This window comes from Miniopterus schreibersii (genome assembly GCF_964146895.1).
Source record: "Miniopterus schreibersii genome assembly, chromosome: 2".
Lineage (NCBI taxonomy): Eukaryota > Metazoa > Chordata > Mammalia > Chiroptera > Miniopteridae > Miniopterus > Miniopterus schreibersii.
This window is the reverse complement of record NC_138102.1, coordinates 93,128,746-93,145,947: the sequence shown is the minus strand read 5'-3', so window position 1 is coordinate 93,145,947 and position 17,202 is coordinate 93,128,746. Positions and strand designations below refer to the sequence as shown.

The 17,202-nt window shown below is 36.2% G+C and overlaps 1 protein-coding gene across 12 annotated transcripts in view; it reads right to left on the bottom strand.

Annotated features, from left to right (window-relative positions):
- Positions 1-17,202, bottom strand: part of CECR2 (CECR2 histone acetyl-lysine reader) — a 164,918-nt gene that overhangs the window by 44,371 nt on the left and 103,345 nt on the right. For 11 of the 12 annotated variants that reach the window (XM_081127113.1, XM_081127117.1, XM_081127122.1 and 8 more), the window contains 5 exons: positions 10,101-10,284; positions 8,571-8,710; positions 7,737-7,841; positions 4,632-4,681; positions 3,469-3,638 (listed from right to left, as the gene is read on the bottom strand). In XM_081127113.1, the coding sequence (XP_080983239.1) occupies positions 3,469-3,638; positions 4,632-4,681; positions 7,737-7,841; positions 8,571-8,710; positions 10,101-10,284 (649 nt within the window). Of the gene's footprint in view, positions 1-3,468; positions 3,639-4,631; positions 4,682-7,736; positions 7,842-8,570; positions 8,711-10,100; positions 10,285-11,630; positions 11,697-17,202 lie in introns of those variants that run through there. The other variant, XM_081127123.1, reaches the window with a different exon arrangement.

The following is a 17,202-nucleotide window of genomic DNA, read 5'->3' as shown; positions in this document are numbered from 1 at the left end:
CCATGTGCCTATTGATTGTTAGGTACTATGCTAGCTACACTGACATGGGTCCTTTTGTTTTATTTCCATAGAAACTTCTGTAAAGTTATATAATTTCATTTTACTAATAAGAAGTTTGAAACTCAGAGATATCAAGTAACTTATCCAAAGGGATAGCTGGAAGAGTAGAGCACCATAGGTTTAAATGAAATGCTTACGACTCCCACTATATGGCAATAATCCTTTGTCCACTGCGTCTATTTGTGAGCACCATATTCTGTTTTACTGATACAAGTTTCAATTTCACATTTGAATCATAGGCATTTTTCATTATTATAATAAATCCCTTTTGGCAATACAATTAGTGGTAGTTTAACATAGTCAATCAAAGCAAGGAATTTAAAAAATGTATATACTTCAAACACTTAATTTAATGTATAAATGTATTGCCATTCACCAATCAGTTGATGCTGGGCCCCATCAAGAGGAGTTTCCAGTGATTCTTTCACTTAAATAACCCTCTTAAACCTTTATCTGCTCTTCAGTTCTTTTTGTTTTTGTTTTTTTAAAGTGAAAGTGAGATGTTATGAACACTTGCAATCCAAATACATAAACTTTACCCTAATTTAACACTCAACTATTTAGAAGCAACTCATCTTGAATGATTTTTTTAATAGAACTTTTATAGATGTTTTTATGCTCATTTTACTGGTTTCATAATATTTAATAGCATAAATTCAGTAAAAAGTACAATAGAAAAAACAGCATGGTACAAATATTACAACTAACAATTGATGAACATGTAACCCAACTGCTGAATGCCAAAGTTGAACAAAGATTGTGAAGAGCTGATACATCTATCTGTACTGCCTGGAATAAATCATTTATTACACTGGTCCATTAAATAAAGGCTCCTTGAGAATGAATGCGACTAATGTGCTGATTTATGTGATAATACAAGGCAGGGCAGGATATTCCAATGCTTCTGCCTTACAATATTTACATTCACCTGTTATTCTGAAGGAAAATTTTTACTATGTTGAGATTTGGCTAAGGATACAATAAATCTCAATTGATCTTGGTGAATGCTAACATGTAAACTTACTCTTTCCTTTCAGAAATAAAGAGGTCTTAATATATCTATAGGAAACTTTAAAATTATCCTATCTACTAATCATTTTGTGGCTTTTTTCCCCTATTGATTATGCACAACTGTAATTAGGTTCAAGACAAAATTTGTTTTATTACTATTGTAAATGGGTTTATTTTCAGTGGTTTGAAACTTCACTATGCGTAAGAATCACCTCTAATAATTCTGGTGGGGAATGGGAATGGTACAATGGCAGGTATCCGGAGCTTTTAGTAAGCATGCCAAATGATTCTGATACAAGAAGTCTAGTTACCCAGCACTATCACTAAGTTCTAATTAATACACTTTATAAGCAGATTTATATTCCTCCAGGCAAAACATTTAAATATTTTGCCTCTTACTCTTCTTTTTTGTTATATCACACTACACAAGATGTATAAGACAGTATTATAAATTTAGGCTTAACCTTGATGGATTACGACGTATTATTTTTTGGTAAAGAGATGGTTTTTATTTGTTGGTATTAAAGACTTAACATTTATATTACCGAATAAAGAGAGTATGGTTAATTTTATCAGGAACAGGGATCTAAGATATTTATATCTGAATAAACAGGGTACCTACCCATTTCCTTCTTCAGTTTTGAAATGTTTGGAAATTATCTTTTCTTGAAGGTTTAGACAATTGTACCTGTGAATAAATTCACATGATTTTGGAGCTTTTGATGGAATTCTTTTGTGAAAACACCACTTCCCTAATTACTTGGTTTGCTAAGAGTTTTTTATTGCACAGTTTAGAATCTCTTATTTTCGTGATTTACAACCCATTGCACAGAAGTTTGCAAATTCAGAACTCTGTGTATCTTTCAAAGTATCAAGTCTGTTAACTTGTTTGGTTTCTACTTTCATGGTTCTTAAGAATTATAATTATCTTAATTTTTTCTTCTCTTGCAAAGAATCAGCTCTTGGAAATTTTTGTATCAAAACCATCAGTTTTACGTTGTAAGTTTTTTCCTTAGGTACTCTATCTCCACCCCGCCCCTTCCCAAATCTTGGGTTGAATACTGCAGTAAAAAAAGAAGAAATTATAAAAGTTAATTAGGTGTATGATTTATAGATGATTTAATGTACCACCATTAGCCTTTATCAATAAAGTCACATTCGAGGTCATATAAAATTATAAAGCAATCACTGCATTGTAGCTATTTTAAAGAAATTAGACTATATATTTCAATTCCTGAAACAATTCAGAGTGAGTTGCAGATCACAAAAGCTAAATGTAAATATAGTACATGGAATTAAGTATCTTGACGGTGAAATGGAGATACTCTTGCTCATCCATAAGACTGACTTCTTGAGAAACTGTAAGTTCCTGCTATTAGCAAAAGGTAACTTTCTAGAATTTCCCCTAGAGCATCAACCTGCTTAAGGGTTAGAAAAAGCATTAAATTCACAACAAATTAAGTAATATACTTGTCATTTTGTACTTTCATGGAGATACTGCAGCAATACTTTATAAATACTTTCTCTTTAGATTTCACTGGCAGGTTGTCAAATTTTTCTGTCTTCTATTAACGTGTATTAGAATTATGGAAATGAAATAAGCAAATTATTATTGATCATCCACCAAGGAAAAGACATTACATTAGGTGCTGTGGGGGGGTTGAAGTGATGATAAGACATGGCCCCTAATCTGAAGGAGCTTAAATTCACAATGGAATAAGCAAGGGATGAGTCAATATGTTAAGGAGGACAATCCTAAAACTAGGAGCAATAGGACAGCTCACGGAAATAATGACTTTCAAGTAAAGTTTCTGAGAGACAAAGATTTGAATGAGTAGGGAAGTGGGGGGGGGGGGGAGATGTTTGAAAAAGTCACAAATTAGGATGTATATACATGAAAACAAAGGATGTATGGTTTATGAAACTACAACTTGAGCTGGCACTGGAGCAACAAAGCCAAATACTTGTCAGAGCTTGTTGCTTAGTGGGAAAGAAACAGACAATATGATGATGAAGAAAAAAAAAGGCATGTACAGAGAGGTTATGCACAGGATGATATGAGACACTCTGTGCATATGGGGAACGTATGGCTCAGGGAATGTTTCCTAAGGACTGTTACGGGAGAAGGAAAGCTAGTACCAGATTGTGAAAAGCCACTGTAAATTATGGGGTCTGGGGAGGCCCAAGAACTTCTTGGATAAGGAGAATTAAATTATGTGGCCCACAGTGAAGGCCCATGAGTAACATAAGGTCCCATTTTAATACTCCTGATGAGAGAGGATGAAGGTCATACCACTTCCAGGAGACAGTGGAATGTATTAAAACCTCTAATGAATAATCCTTAAATGATGCAGCTTTACACCTGATACAGAGGGTAGGAATCACCCCTTTGCATACCTTCTGGGCAATCATGTTGCAGATCTCGGGTAGAAAGTCCTCGCTGAGGAGCTTATAGAGTTGCCTTTCTCGAAGGGAGGTCCTCTCCCGAAAACTCTCAGTGACCTGTCTCCATTCTTCTTCTGTTTGACAGAGGAGCCACCAAGTGCCTTGACCTGGCCCTTGGGACCCTGAGAAAGAAAGGGATGGGTTCATTGAATAAATACTATTAGGAACTTTTTCCTATTTATTCTCAATTTCGTTTTTACTCTGGATCACAACCAAAACCAGGAATTAGAAAAAAGATTTATTACTTTTCATTTTTCCCCTCCATTGCTCTTGGGGGCGGGGAGGGGGGGTGGGTGCGTGCGCATCTATGTGAGATAGACACACGCTGACTGGTTACCTCCCATACGTACCCAGATTGGGGGTGGGGAGCAAGCTGGCAACCGACATACATGCCCTTGACTGGGAAGTGAACTCGAGACCCTTTGGTGCACAGGCCAATGCTCTAACCATTGAGCAACATCAGCCAGGGCAAGACCTATTACTTTTTAACTTTAAGGTTGATAATGTATACTTTTGATTTTCCTGTTACAATCACTATTTACAGCTGAGAGTAAACACTGACCAAAGGCAACACAGATACAACTTTTGTGACCTTCATAAAATAGATGTGAATATACTAGAAATGCTAAAATGTATTTATTTTCCTATGTAAATAGTTTTGATTTGACCTTTTGCAGTCTTCCCCATTTCACAGACATTGATACACTTCTGTTAAATTTATATGCTCCTCCAAATTATGCAATTTGGATTACAGAATTGAAATCTGAATGGGAAACCAGTATACTCTCTTACATAGTAAAGCATTTTACATTAAAAAGATATCTCTTTCAGAAGTTGCTCATTCATCTAAATGTATGGTTAGATATTATGCTGTGGCCAGGCAACAGGGCAAAAGTGAAAAGAACTACTCCTGACCTAAAGTTATCTGCCAGGAGAGATGGGTACAGAATAAAGTACAAGGAAGAGAGAACTGAAGGGCAAGAAGACAAGTTAGATGATGCCTGCCTGCAATAATCTTAACTGGTCTGTATGACTGAAAAATGAGAATCCCCATCATAATGCAAATCAAATGCATTTACTTAATCCTTTATAAAAACTCCAGCAGAGGTCATTACCATTTCTTGTCTGTGGCTCAGATGCCAAGGAGTTTTCTTCCTGCTTTTCACTGAAACACCGGAAAAAGAGATTAACAATTAAAACAAAGACATGTTTAAAACTATTATTTCCCCTATAAGGTAGACCCAACTAAATACAAGGAGTGTGTGTGTATATCAAGAGGGTAAGTTTAGATGAAATGACTCTACTGAGAAAATGAACACTAGGATGTAGATGTATTGGTATAAAGGGGAAAAACTGACATATAGGAACCCATTGTTATGGTAACAACATCAATCATAGGAAAATATTAACTTTTAAAACATTAAAAAAAAAAAATCAGAGGAGTTAAGTGTTAAAAGTTAAATGCAAAGAACAAGAAAATAAAGAACTATAAAGATTCCAGTGTCCTCCTCCCGATTCATAACTGTATGAGGATAATACATACAAGGATGGGCAAAAGGAGGCGTGCAGTTGTAATACAAATAAGTGATACAATAATTAAAAAATAATAATACAAGAATAAATTGTGTTTCATGTACTCACAGCTATAAACCTACTTTTGCCAAACCTATATTTAAATTTAACCTCATATAAGGTAGAGGCTTGCCACTAACCATCACCTTGGGAAAAGTTAATTAATGTTTCTGTAAAATGGAGCTACTAACAATGTCGACCTCACAGGGATATTAGGCATTAAATTATAAAATACAAAAATGCTCAGCATAATAGTGTAAAAGATCATTGTCATTTGTGCCCCTGAATCATACTAGACATATTGTTTCACAGAGCTTTCTATGAGAATGAAAATGTGCTATATTCTTGCTGTCCAATATGGTAGCCATGAGCCACATGTGGCCACTGAGTACTTGAAATGTGGCTGGTGTGACTGAGGAACTGAATTTTAAATTTAACTTAATTTAAAAATATTTAAATATTGTATTGAATATAGAGCTCTAAAGAATAAAATCACCAGTAGAGGCAAAAGTCCATGTATGCTTGTTAAAATGATTCTATACAGTAAAACCTCCATATAACGGACTAATTCGGACAAAGGGGTGTCCGTTAAAGCCCAAAGTCCGTTATACAATAAAGTAGGTTTTCCGAATGCATATGTTAAAAAATAGACAAATTAGCTTACCTGTCTTTACTTATGTAGACACATTTGTGTAATTAAAATTAACTACGTATAAAAACCTTAATTTCACAGAAAAGTTTTCTATATGTATTACAGTAATTTAAAATTTATACTGAATAGGTCTAGTAAATGCGTGCATTCACCAATCACAGGGAGTAAACAAATGCACACGGCTGGGGTGTGGTTCAGCAAACGTGGGGACATCGTGGTCCAAGTTAAAACTGCTGCAAAAAGTCACACCACATGACAACAGAACCAACTACTGAGAGTAATGCAGTGTGATCATGTGCTAATTATTCACCGAACATTGTTTACGAGCGGTGACTCTTGGATTTAAATACGTAAACTATAGTTGTAGATATGTAATATTTATTACGTCAGCGAAATTACTATAGTGTTTTTTTCTAACATATGGCCTATTCACTAAAATTAAAAAAAAATAACAGTGAATTAATAACACAAAATAACCTGTTAATTTAATTTTACTTTTATTATTTTTTTTATTTTTCTTTTCTTTTTTAAATATATCTTTATTGATTTCAGAGAGAGGAAAGGAGAGGGAGAGAGAGAGATAGAAACATCAATGATGAGGGAGTCATTGATCGAGCCCACAACCTGGGCATGTGCCCTGACCAGGAATTAAACCCCGATCGCCTGGATCCCAGGTCAACGCTCAACCGCTGAGCCACGCCCGGCTGGGCCTGTTAATTTAATTTTAAAATTAACAAGGGTTAATTTTCTTGTATGACATACAGAAAAACTTTGTCCATTAAATCCGAAGTCCATTAAACCGAGGCCTGTAAAATCGAGGGTTTACTGTATTCCTAACACTAAGGTACTTTAATTTCACTTACAGGGTAATGGAGATAGGTATAAAACAGCTTTTTGAATACATAAGGAGGTATAAATTACTAACAAAATCCAGAAACAGACGTCGTGTGTACAGAACATGATTATAAGACATTTCTCGCGAACACTGGAAGGAAAGCTGTAAACTGTGGACAAATTTCTGGAAAGTCAAGCTGAATAATGATTCTTAAGTGTAAAATAAAAAAATTCTGATGATTTATTCATTATCTGATTCCTAGAAATACTTATTAGTGGTTAATAAGCAACATAGTGAAATCTGGCTTACTTCAAGCATTTAGATTACTTAGTAATTCTAAAATTTAGAAAGAAGGAGTGGTTTGGCCTTAGTCATTAGTTTTTAAGAATACAACCTAACTCCCACAGGTGTATAACAGATCTGATCCTTAAGTAAAAGTGTATTTACGCAGTATAGGTCAGATTCTGAAAACTCTTACATTAAGATTCATATGATGTATTCTTGTCCTAAAAGATAATGACATATAAAATAAAATTTCCCAAATGTAACAATCTTTTTCTTTGCTAAAATGAAATATAAAAATACTTTAAAACATGTTTAATATCTTGCCTTTTCTTTATTTTAGGAAACTGAATTCTAAACAAAACAAAGCATGTTTGCTACTAAAATCTGCCTAATGGGAAAGAAACCCTAAACTTATGTAAGACACAATTCTATTAAAATGCTGGTTATTAATCAACACTTAATCACAGACTTAACTTGCTCCATGTTCCTATGAAAAAATGTGTGGCACAACAAAATTTTAAAAAGTTAATAGAGACTGAGTGAGCATATGCATGCATGGTTTTCAGTCTGTCACACTGTCACATTCATTGTCTTTTTCAAGTTAATCATCATTCCTACTAGCATGTCCATTGTTCAATAAAACAACAGGCTTAGAGAGAGAGTATATATAACTTGCTAGAGGTCATGCAGCTAGGGCTTCCTGATTTCCTAGTGCACACTGGGTAATTTCATGAGGATTCTGATCCAGGTCTCCATAATCTAGGTCCCACCTCCTTTCCATGGCACAAGTAAAAATCAAGAATGAAGGAACAAGTAAAAAAGGTTCCTTTCAGCAATAGGATCTATGACTGTCACAGACTAACAAGATTGTCTTACCTCACTATACTCTCCTCCTGTAGTTTCTTCCGTTTGGGGGGTCTTCCTCTTCTTTTTCCTGTTTTCCCAGGAACACCTGAGACATTTTTTTGTCCTTCACTTTCCCTAAGAAACAGCGCATTAAGTAGAAATGTTCTGTCATAGTACTGATGTATTATAAGTACAGCTTTTCTAGCCATGAAGTTACTAAAGTGGATTAAATGCAGCAGTCACAGGGGAAAAAGCAGGGTGACTTTCCTGTCTTCCATTATTAGAATGTTGAACCAAGGGAAACTGACATTTTACAATATTAAAATCTGAGTAAGACCTAACACTTTCCTAATAGTGAGCACCACTTCTAGCAATAAGAAAACCTATATAACACAAGATGGTAGCATTATTACAGGATGCTATGGAAAGGGCTATTCCTCATTTAGGAGCAATTAGGAAGGCTATGGTTCAGGCATTCTTTAAGGTCCTTCTGGTCCCATATTGATGGAGCAAATCATCAATTCTAGTAGAAAAAAGGAGTTCTCAAGAACTGAGTACAAAAGAGGCAAATGATGGCAGTGAAGTGACTACAGCTAAGAACCTGCTGTACAGAACAGTCTCTGATAAGGGAAGTGGTGCTCCTCAGAAACCTCATTGCAAAACAGTGCCTCTCACCACCTGCTATTAGAGGCTACAGTTCAATTCCTTTTTATTTTTGTATGGAATAACTCCTTTCCATCTCTTTGCAGGTGTGCTGTTACAGCTAATTTCTTAATAAGGGGAAAAAATGGTGGTGCTGATGCATTTAGTTTTGATGACATTTCTGTACAATAGATACCACAACTCTGATCTTTAACAATGTACCTGCTCAAAGAGAGTTCTCTGTTGGATTTTCCTTGTATTGGGTCCTCCTTGTACATTCGAGTTCCATAGAAATACCAATATAGTGCCCCAGAATTATCTTCACCTAATGGCTCCACGCGGAGACTGTCTGCATCTAGACCCTACGTGTAAGAACAGGGAAAAGAGGTTTGGGGAAATGGAGAACAAAACCGGAGAAAACTAAAATGAAGATTCCAAATTTATACTCAGATATATCTCATATTTAAAAGTGCCCAAGTACCATAAGTAATTTTTAATCAGGGCATATGAAACAGACCTAGAATGGTTCCCATCCCCATCACTGTTCCCATTTCACCAAGAAAAGAAAAATCAAAAGGAATTTTGATGAACATATTATATATTTGGCTTCACTTATTTTATGTATGCATCCATAAAAGACAATTACAACAGAGTAGAATCTGCTGTTATCAAAGCTTGATCTCACATGATCCTCTGTTGTACCTCCATCATAAGCTACAGTAACAACCTCTTATTCTCGCTGAGATCCAGCAATACAGCTCCTACTTTACCCCAGGGTCTGACCTGTATTGGCCTTCTCACTGCTATTAAAGTCCTTGAGTTTTCAGTAAAGACTGTGCTAAATTGCACAATGATTTTTATAACGTGTCCATGAGTAGGGCTGAACTGAGAAGTCATCAACACACTCAATCATTTCTGACTGGACAGGATTAGAAACTGACCTTCTTATGAGTGAAAAGTAATAGCATACACCCTCCCTCTGTGACAGACTTCTAAATAGATAGCAACAACAGAATATGGGGGAGCGAAGAGCTACACCTTCCTTCTTCAGCATTTTTTATAACATGTATAGTACAGATGAACTTCACTTGCATAAATGGGTTAAAGCCTTTGGAGTTTTCAATAAATATTTCTAGTATGTTAAATCAAATTTCAGAGCTTAGGAAACAAATTCAGTGGCTAATTTAGTTGCAATCTGGCTGATGACAGGAAGAATAAATAGGTGTCTCTGATTGTTCTCCTGTATCTGTGACTCAGTACATGTAAAGGAAGATAAAACCGAACTAAAAATTAAAGCAAAATAATACACAGTCATATAAATGGATGGCTTGGAATCCCTTAGCTACAGAGCTCATGTTTTATAGACACTGTTATTATCAATTAAGAGTCCCCAGACTAGTAACACAACCCAAACTCTAGCTTCTCTTAGTATGTTCACATTTTACATCCTGGATTGCTGGTGTGTTTTTTTCTTTTAAGGCAGTGATTTTCAACTGGTGTGCTACAAGAATTTTAAAACATGAAATACCTGACTATTTAGTCAGGGCACTGACCTCTTTCCCCTCTGATTGTCAAATAAAAAACTGACAACAGCTAACAATAGTCATATGATGTGAATTGATCAAAATTATACCTATTTTTTTGTCAGATGGGAAAGATATATTTTTTGGTGTGCCGCAGAATTTTAGTGTGCCAGGAGATAAAAAAGGTTGAAAACTGCTGCTCTATGGAAAGGGTCTGCTGGTTAAGCACCTTGAGAAGATCGAAGACATCATCTGCATCTAGCCGGTAATCACAGAGGCGGTGTAGGATCTCCACACGAGTGCGAAGAGGCAGATCTTGGAAACTGGCTTCTCTCAGCGGGTTGGGCTTCCCTTCCTCCAGTTCCCAGCGGTAGTTTATGATGTCCTCTAGGTAGCTGTGGAATGTCTGAGGCCTAGCCAGATGGCCCCAACACAAAAATACATTAATATAAAATAAAGAGGGTGGGTGGGGCAAGGGTGAGTGAGTTGGTGGTTCAACAGCTAACAAATCTTAAACAGAAAGCAGAAGATGAAAAGGCAGGAAGGGTCTGAAAGCCCCTTACTGAAACCTCATGTTATTATACTATCTACTTGGACCTTATATTGTCAAATTCCAAAGAAGATAAATATATTAAGAGTTTCTCACAGAATAGGTTGTTTTACTTTAAACCACTTAAACCATTCTGGTGAAATAGGTAAAAGCTTTACCAATCAATGTTATAGATTGTGAAACTAAGGCCAACAGTCTTATCTTTGCTCATACAATTAAACAGACTGCAGTTTGGATGGTTATTCACTTCAAAATTAGGGCCACGACTTAAATGGCAAACAAAAAAGAAACTCAATGTCTGCCTAGCCTAATTAATTATACTTCAGGTTAAAATGCAAAGGTGCAAAAACTTCTCCAGAATACAAGTATCCACTCCAATGAGCAACTATAATTTTATATTCTGTTACACATAAATTTTAGGGCATATTACAAAACAATATATTCTAAATTTTGAAAATAGTTTAGAAAAACTATAGGAAACATTTAGGACAGTTTGATGGCAATTTAAATTTTTTTTGGCTAGAATTTGATTGGCAATTCTACAACTGCATTTTGATAAGTACCTAAAATGTACTTTGTATACAACAAAGTGTTTAACTGTTAGATGGTTACTCTATACCCCAATTAATGAATCTGGATATAATGTCACCTAATGCTTGATTTAAAACTTTTTCTCACTAAGAAAGATGTATTACAAGACTTATGTCAGTCCTGGCCAATGTGGCTCAATTGGCTGAGCGTCATCCCGTGCACCAAAAGATCACCAGTTTGATTCCTGATCAGGGAACATGCCTAGGTTTCAGGTTCTATCCCAAGCAGGGGGTGTGAAGGAGGCAGCCAACTGATGTTTCTCTCTCTCTTCCCTCTCCCTTCTTCTCTCTCTAAAATAAATAAAAACATATTAAAAAAAGAACAAAAAGAATTATATATCAATATAATTTTGAAAAGAGGCATGCTACCATATTGATCTGTAATCTACGGTAGTTATATTGGTAGAAAAAGTCAGAGGAAATATTCACTGAAAGAAAAGCAAAGGGCCTTAGATAAATAAGAAATTAAACATTTTTCTTTTTCAAAGAGAGAAGAAACTATTTCTTTACTATATATACCTCAACTGGGGAAAATATGCATGTGTTAGCTTATCACAATGCAGCAAAATCCCTCCAAATATTAAGGCTCTCACAAATCTGATTCAACTGCAGTACTCACATTCATAGCATGAGCACTGGCATATGAATAACTGCTTGAACCTTAGTGGGTCTGGACAAGCTTTCTCTCTCCATTGCCTGTGAAGCTGGTGCTGCCCCTTCAGGAGGGAGGAGCTGAACAAAGAGCAGTTCAAACTGGTGGTAAGAAGGAGATAGTATGACAATAATGAATTTGAAAATAAAATGGGGTGTTTTTTAAAAACTGTTTTTTGTATAAAGATGACAATCTCTCTTTGATAATAAATCCCTTTACCTACTACATACTTTCTAGAATTTCTAATGTACAACAAGCACCCCAAACAACAGGGAATGTTTTTCCTGCAGTAAAATAAAATATGGAGTCTATGACATTGGGATCATTTCACCAGAATGGTAGCTTTGCCGGAGGATGCAGGAGACAGGCTGCGCCTGGCTAGGGAGAACTTTCTTATTCCAGCAAGAGGCAATGGAAACACAACCATACCGACCCAACAAACACTGTAAATGTACAGTGTTGTTCTTTCTGCCTACAATCTGCCTGAAAGCCCCTACCTGTCTCAAAGAACTGCATGTTTGAGATTCCTTTCCAATAGTCCCTTTTATCCTACTCAGTTTCAATTATACTTTTGTTAACAATTTTTTTGGCATCTCCATACCACTTTATCACCAGATACTTGACCGTTCACAATTTAAGGTAATTCATTTTTCTTGTATATACACTTGACCTTAGCCAAAAGGCTGAGAAGCGATCATTTTCCTTGTATATAAATATACCTTCTCATATAAATCTTTATCCCTTTCTTTAGAACATCTGAAATTCAAGGAAAAAACAACTTTAAAAAATGTTTTATTGATTTTAGAGAGAGAGAAAAAGAGAAACACCAATGTGAGAGAAACATTGACTGGCTGCCTCCTGCACAAGTCCCAGAGGATCTAACCTGAAACCTCGGCATGTGCCCTAACCAGGAATTGAGCCAGCGACCTTTTGGTGCATAGAATGATGCCCAATCAACTGAACCACACCAGCCAGAGTGGGAAGAAACAATTTTTGAAGGCAAGTTGGCCAAGAATATTTGAAACAAAAGAACTTAAGGAAGCCAAAAACCAGGCTAACAACTTCTAAGTAGTATTTCATCTTCTATAGAATATAACACTCTTTAAGAATCTAATGAAGACCTGCACACACAATTTTGTATACACTTTCACATCCTGTCACTTAAAAGGAAGAAGAGTGTAGTGGCACTATGCTGCTAAAAATGGGTATAATATTTTTTATAACTTTTTTTAATCCTCACCCAAGGATATTTTTTCTATTGCTTTTCCAAGAGAGTGGAAGAGAGAGAGAAACATGGATGTGAAAGATGCACATCGACTGGTTGCCTCCTGCACTTGTCCCAACTGGGGCTGGCGATCAAGCCTGCAACCAAGGTATGTGCCCTTGGCCAGAGTTGAACCTAGGATGCTTTAGTCCGCGGGCAAATGCTCTAACCACTGAGCGAAACCGGCTAGGGCTGTATATAGTATTTTTTAGAACTTCTCATACTGCAGTTCTAGAGTTTAGATTACCTGAAACATTCACTCATCCATTCACCTAAGTGCAATTCTCTCATAATGACTTCAGTACCTCTCATCTTTCGGAAATTACTCAGAATTGTAATGAAACGTTTCAACAGAATATTGTAACAAAAAGATCAAACCAATTGGAAGTTATAAGCACAATCAGGCCTACTTATTTTCTTGTCTGAAAAATGTTCCAAATGCCCTTAAATGAGAAGCTGTTAATTATTCCCCCTTTCCTTATAATAGTACCAGAGAGAGAGAGAATGTTAACGAAAATGAACCACCTTTCAACACTCCCATAGTTAGCCATTTCATAGAAACCCAGAAGAGACTGCCACTCAGACAAGGACATGCTTCTATTAGTGAGACCAATGCTGACAAGGACCACACAACCTGAGTAAAGTATGTTAACACAAGTCCCGGGGCTGGAGCTGTCAGAACTCTTGACTACTGCAGCGCAGCAAGTTTTAATTTCTGCAACCTGTTTTAGAGGACCATAGCTGAAAGGATATCAATCTACAGTCTACTTGCAGAGATTAAGGCATGGCATCATGGGTAAGCACAATGGAAACTAAATGAAAAAACATCGGTCTCCCATTTGCTACAGCTATTTGTGTAGCAAATGAAATACATGTATGCACAGTTAAGCCACATTTAACATGAGTGATGGACTGAGATAAAGATTTTTGTTTAATGAGAAGCAGGAATCAAAAGGCTCTTTAAGAATATCTGATAAAGTGTTTATTCTTAAAGATCATAAAACGACCCAGGCCAAAATAATTTAAAGAATGTATCTCCTTTGGGCTGTATATTGGCTGCCATACCCAACATATCCTAAAATCAACACTGATTGCCAGGAAAAGTTAAAAATCATGACAACTTCAAATTTAAGTAAAGTATGATTAAGATACAAAACATGCCATAGTAGGTTTGGCTCAGTGGTTAAAGAGTCAGCCCACAGACCGAAGGGTACCAGGTTCGATTCTGGCCAAGGGCACGTACCTCAGTGGCAGATTCAATCCCCGGCCCTGGTTGGGGTGCGTGAAGAGAAACACAGACATAACGTAGATTCACATGTATTTATGAATGTTTATGTTGGGTAACAAAGAAAAGTATTAATAAGTCAAGTGGAAATCAACATATAATAATTTTTAAAAAGACAAAGGGCTCTTTTTAACAGAAGCCAGATGGGACTATATACTATTTGTAAGAAGAAATGGGAAGTCCGAAGTGTCAGGTGTAAGGTATGAAGAGGTACAGTAAGAATTATAAAAGCTTCGAGACTTACAGATGCACACTGCTAGCCCTAGAAACACTAACACACACACAGTCAACAGAAGAAATAAAGTGAAATACTTAACAAAAATAACCCAAAAGAAAGCATCAAAGGACCAACAGAGGAACAAAAATCAGAAAGAAGCGCATAAAAAGATGCTCAACATCTCAATTTGAGAAATGCAAACCATTATCTAAACAAGATATTACTTTATAACCACCAGGATAGCTAAAATAAAGAAGATAATAAGTGCTGACAAGGATGTGGAGAAACTGAAAGCCTCATACACTGCTGGGAATGGAATGTAAAATGGTGCAGCCAATCTGGAAAAGCTTGGCAAGTTGCTAAAAAAGTTGAACACAGAGCCCTGGCCAGTGGCTCAGTTGGCTGGGCATTGTCCTGTGCACTGAAAGGTTACTGGTTTGATTCCTGGTCAGGAGGCATGCCAGAGGCAATGATGGATGTTAGGCTCTCACATGGATGTTTCTCTCTCTCTCTCTCTCTCTCTCTCCCTTTCTCTCTCTCTCTCTCGCCCTCCCTCCCTTCCCCCATCCCCCCTCAAAATCAATAAACTATTCTTTAAAAAAAAAAAAAAAAGTTAAACACAGAATTACCACATGACCCAATCATTTCACTTCTAGGTACATACCCAAAAGAAATGAAAACATATATCCACACAAAAGTGTACACAAACATTCATAGACAGCAGCATAACTGATTACAGCTAAAAGCTGAAACAGTGCAAATATCCATTAACTAACTGATGGAAAAATAAAATGTGTATCTACACAATAAAATATTTTTCAGCCGTAAAAGAAATAAAGTACATGGCTGAACCTTGAAAACATTATGCTAAATAAAAGAACCACACACAAAAAGGACAAATGTTGTGTAATTCCACTGAAAAGGAATACCTAGAATAACAAAAAATATAGACATAATAAACACAGTACTGGTTGCCTGGGCTGGAGGAAATGAGTGACTGCTAATGGGTATGAGATGTCTTTTGGGGGTGATAAATATGTTCTAGAATTAAGATAATGGTGATGACCACAAAATTTGTGAGCATACTAAAAAACAATGAATTATACATTGAATTTCCAGAGGAACAAGTGGGAAGCCAACCATATCAATAACTGCATTACATGTAAACGAACTAAACATCACAACTGTCAGGCTAAGTGGGAAAAGAAAAAGCAAGATACAATTTAAATATAAAATAACAAACAGTGAAAGGATAGAAAATAATATACCAGGCAGAATGAGCTTCAAGTCTGTATTTAAAATCAAAGTAGGTCTGAAGACAAAGAGATAAGTCACCAGGAATATATAACAATCTATGTATGTAATAATAGAACATCAAACTCATGAAACAAAACCAGAAAGAATTAGAGAAACAGACAAATCCATAAGCATAGCCAGAGATTTTTGAAAACATCTTTCTCATTATTAAATACACCAAGTAGACAATAGTCAATAAGGACATAGTAGTCAAAAACTACCAACCTAATCTGACATATACAGAATATTAAAAAACCTATAGAACATATGAATATTTTCAAGTGCATATGACATGTTTATCAAGATAAACCACACGTTGGGACATAAATGAGGTTTTTAAAAAGAATTATCTTTATTGTTGAAAGTATAACAAATGTCCCCCTTCCCTCTCCCATTGATCCCCCCCTCCACCCCGCATACCCTCCCCAGGCCTTCACCACACTATTATCTGTGTCCATGGGTTATGCATATATGCATGTAAGTTATTTGATTAATATCTCCACATCTACTCCCCCCACCCCTGCCTTCCCTCTGAGATTTGTCAGTCTGTTCCACACTTCTATGTTTCTTATCTATTTTGTTCTTCAGTTTATTTTGTTCATTAGAATCCACACATGACATCATGTAAAACTGAATCAGGAGGAATGAGAACACCTGAATAAGCAAAAAGAAATGACAATGAAATCGAAGCAGCAATCAATGAACTCCCAGCAAACAAAAGCACCACTCAGGATGGATTCATGGGGAGCCTTACCAAGCATTCTACTTCTTCTTGGAATGTTGATTTGGTGGTGATAAGTCCTTTAGCCTTTTTTTGGTCTGGGAAGCTCTTTATTTCTCCATCTATTTTGAATGATAGCCTTCCTGGATAGTCTTGGTTTCAGGTCCTTGCTTTTCATTACCTTGAACATTTCATGCCATTCCCTTCTGGTCTGTAGAGTTTCTGATGAGAAATCAGCTGACAGCCTTATGGGAGCTTCTTTGTAGGTAACAAATTGCTTTTCTCTTGCTGACTTTAAGATTCTCTGTCTTAAATTTTTGGCATGTTAATGTGTCTGGCGCAGGCCTCTCTGGGTTCTTCTTGCTTGGGACTCTGTGCTTCCTGAACTTGTGTGACTTTTTCCTTTACCAGGTTAGGGAAGTTTCCTGCCATTATTTCTTCAAACAGGTTCTCTAACCCTTGCTTACTTTCTAGATCTTCTGGTACTCCTATGATGTGAATATTATTATGTTTCATTTTGTCCAGCAGCTCGCTTAAACTGTCCTCCTGTTTTTTTTTTTACTGTTTTTTCTTTTTGGTTCTCTGAGTGTTTTCTACCCTGTCTTCTAATTTGGTGATCTGATCCTCAGCTTCCACTAATCTGCTGTTTATTCATTCCTTCAATGTATCCTTTATTTCTGCTATATCATTCTTAATTTCCTTCGTAGTTCCCATTTCTTTTCTCACGCTGTTAAGCATCTTTTACAATCAGTATTC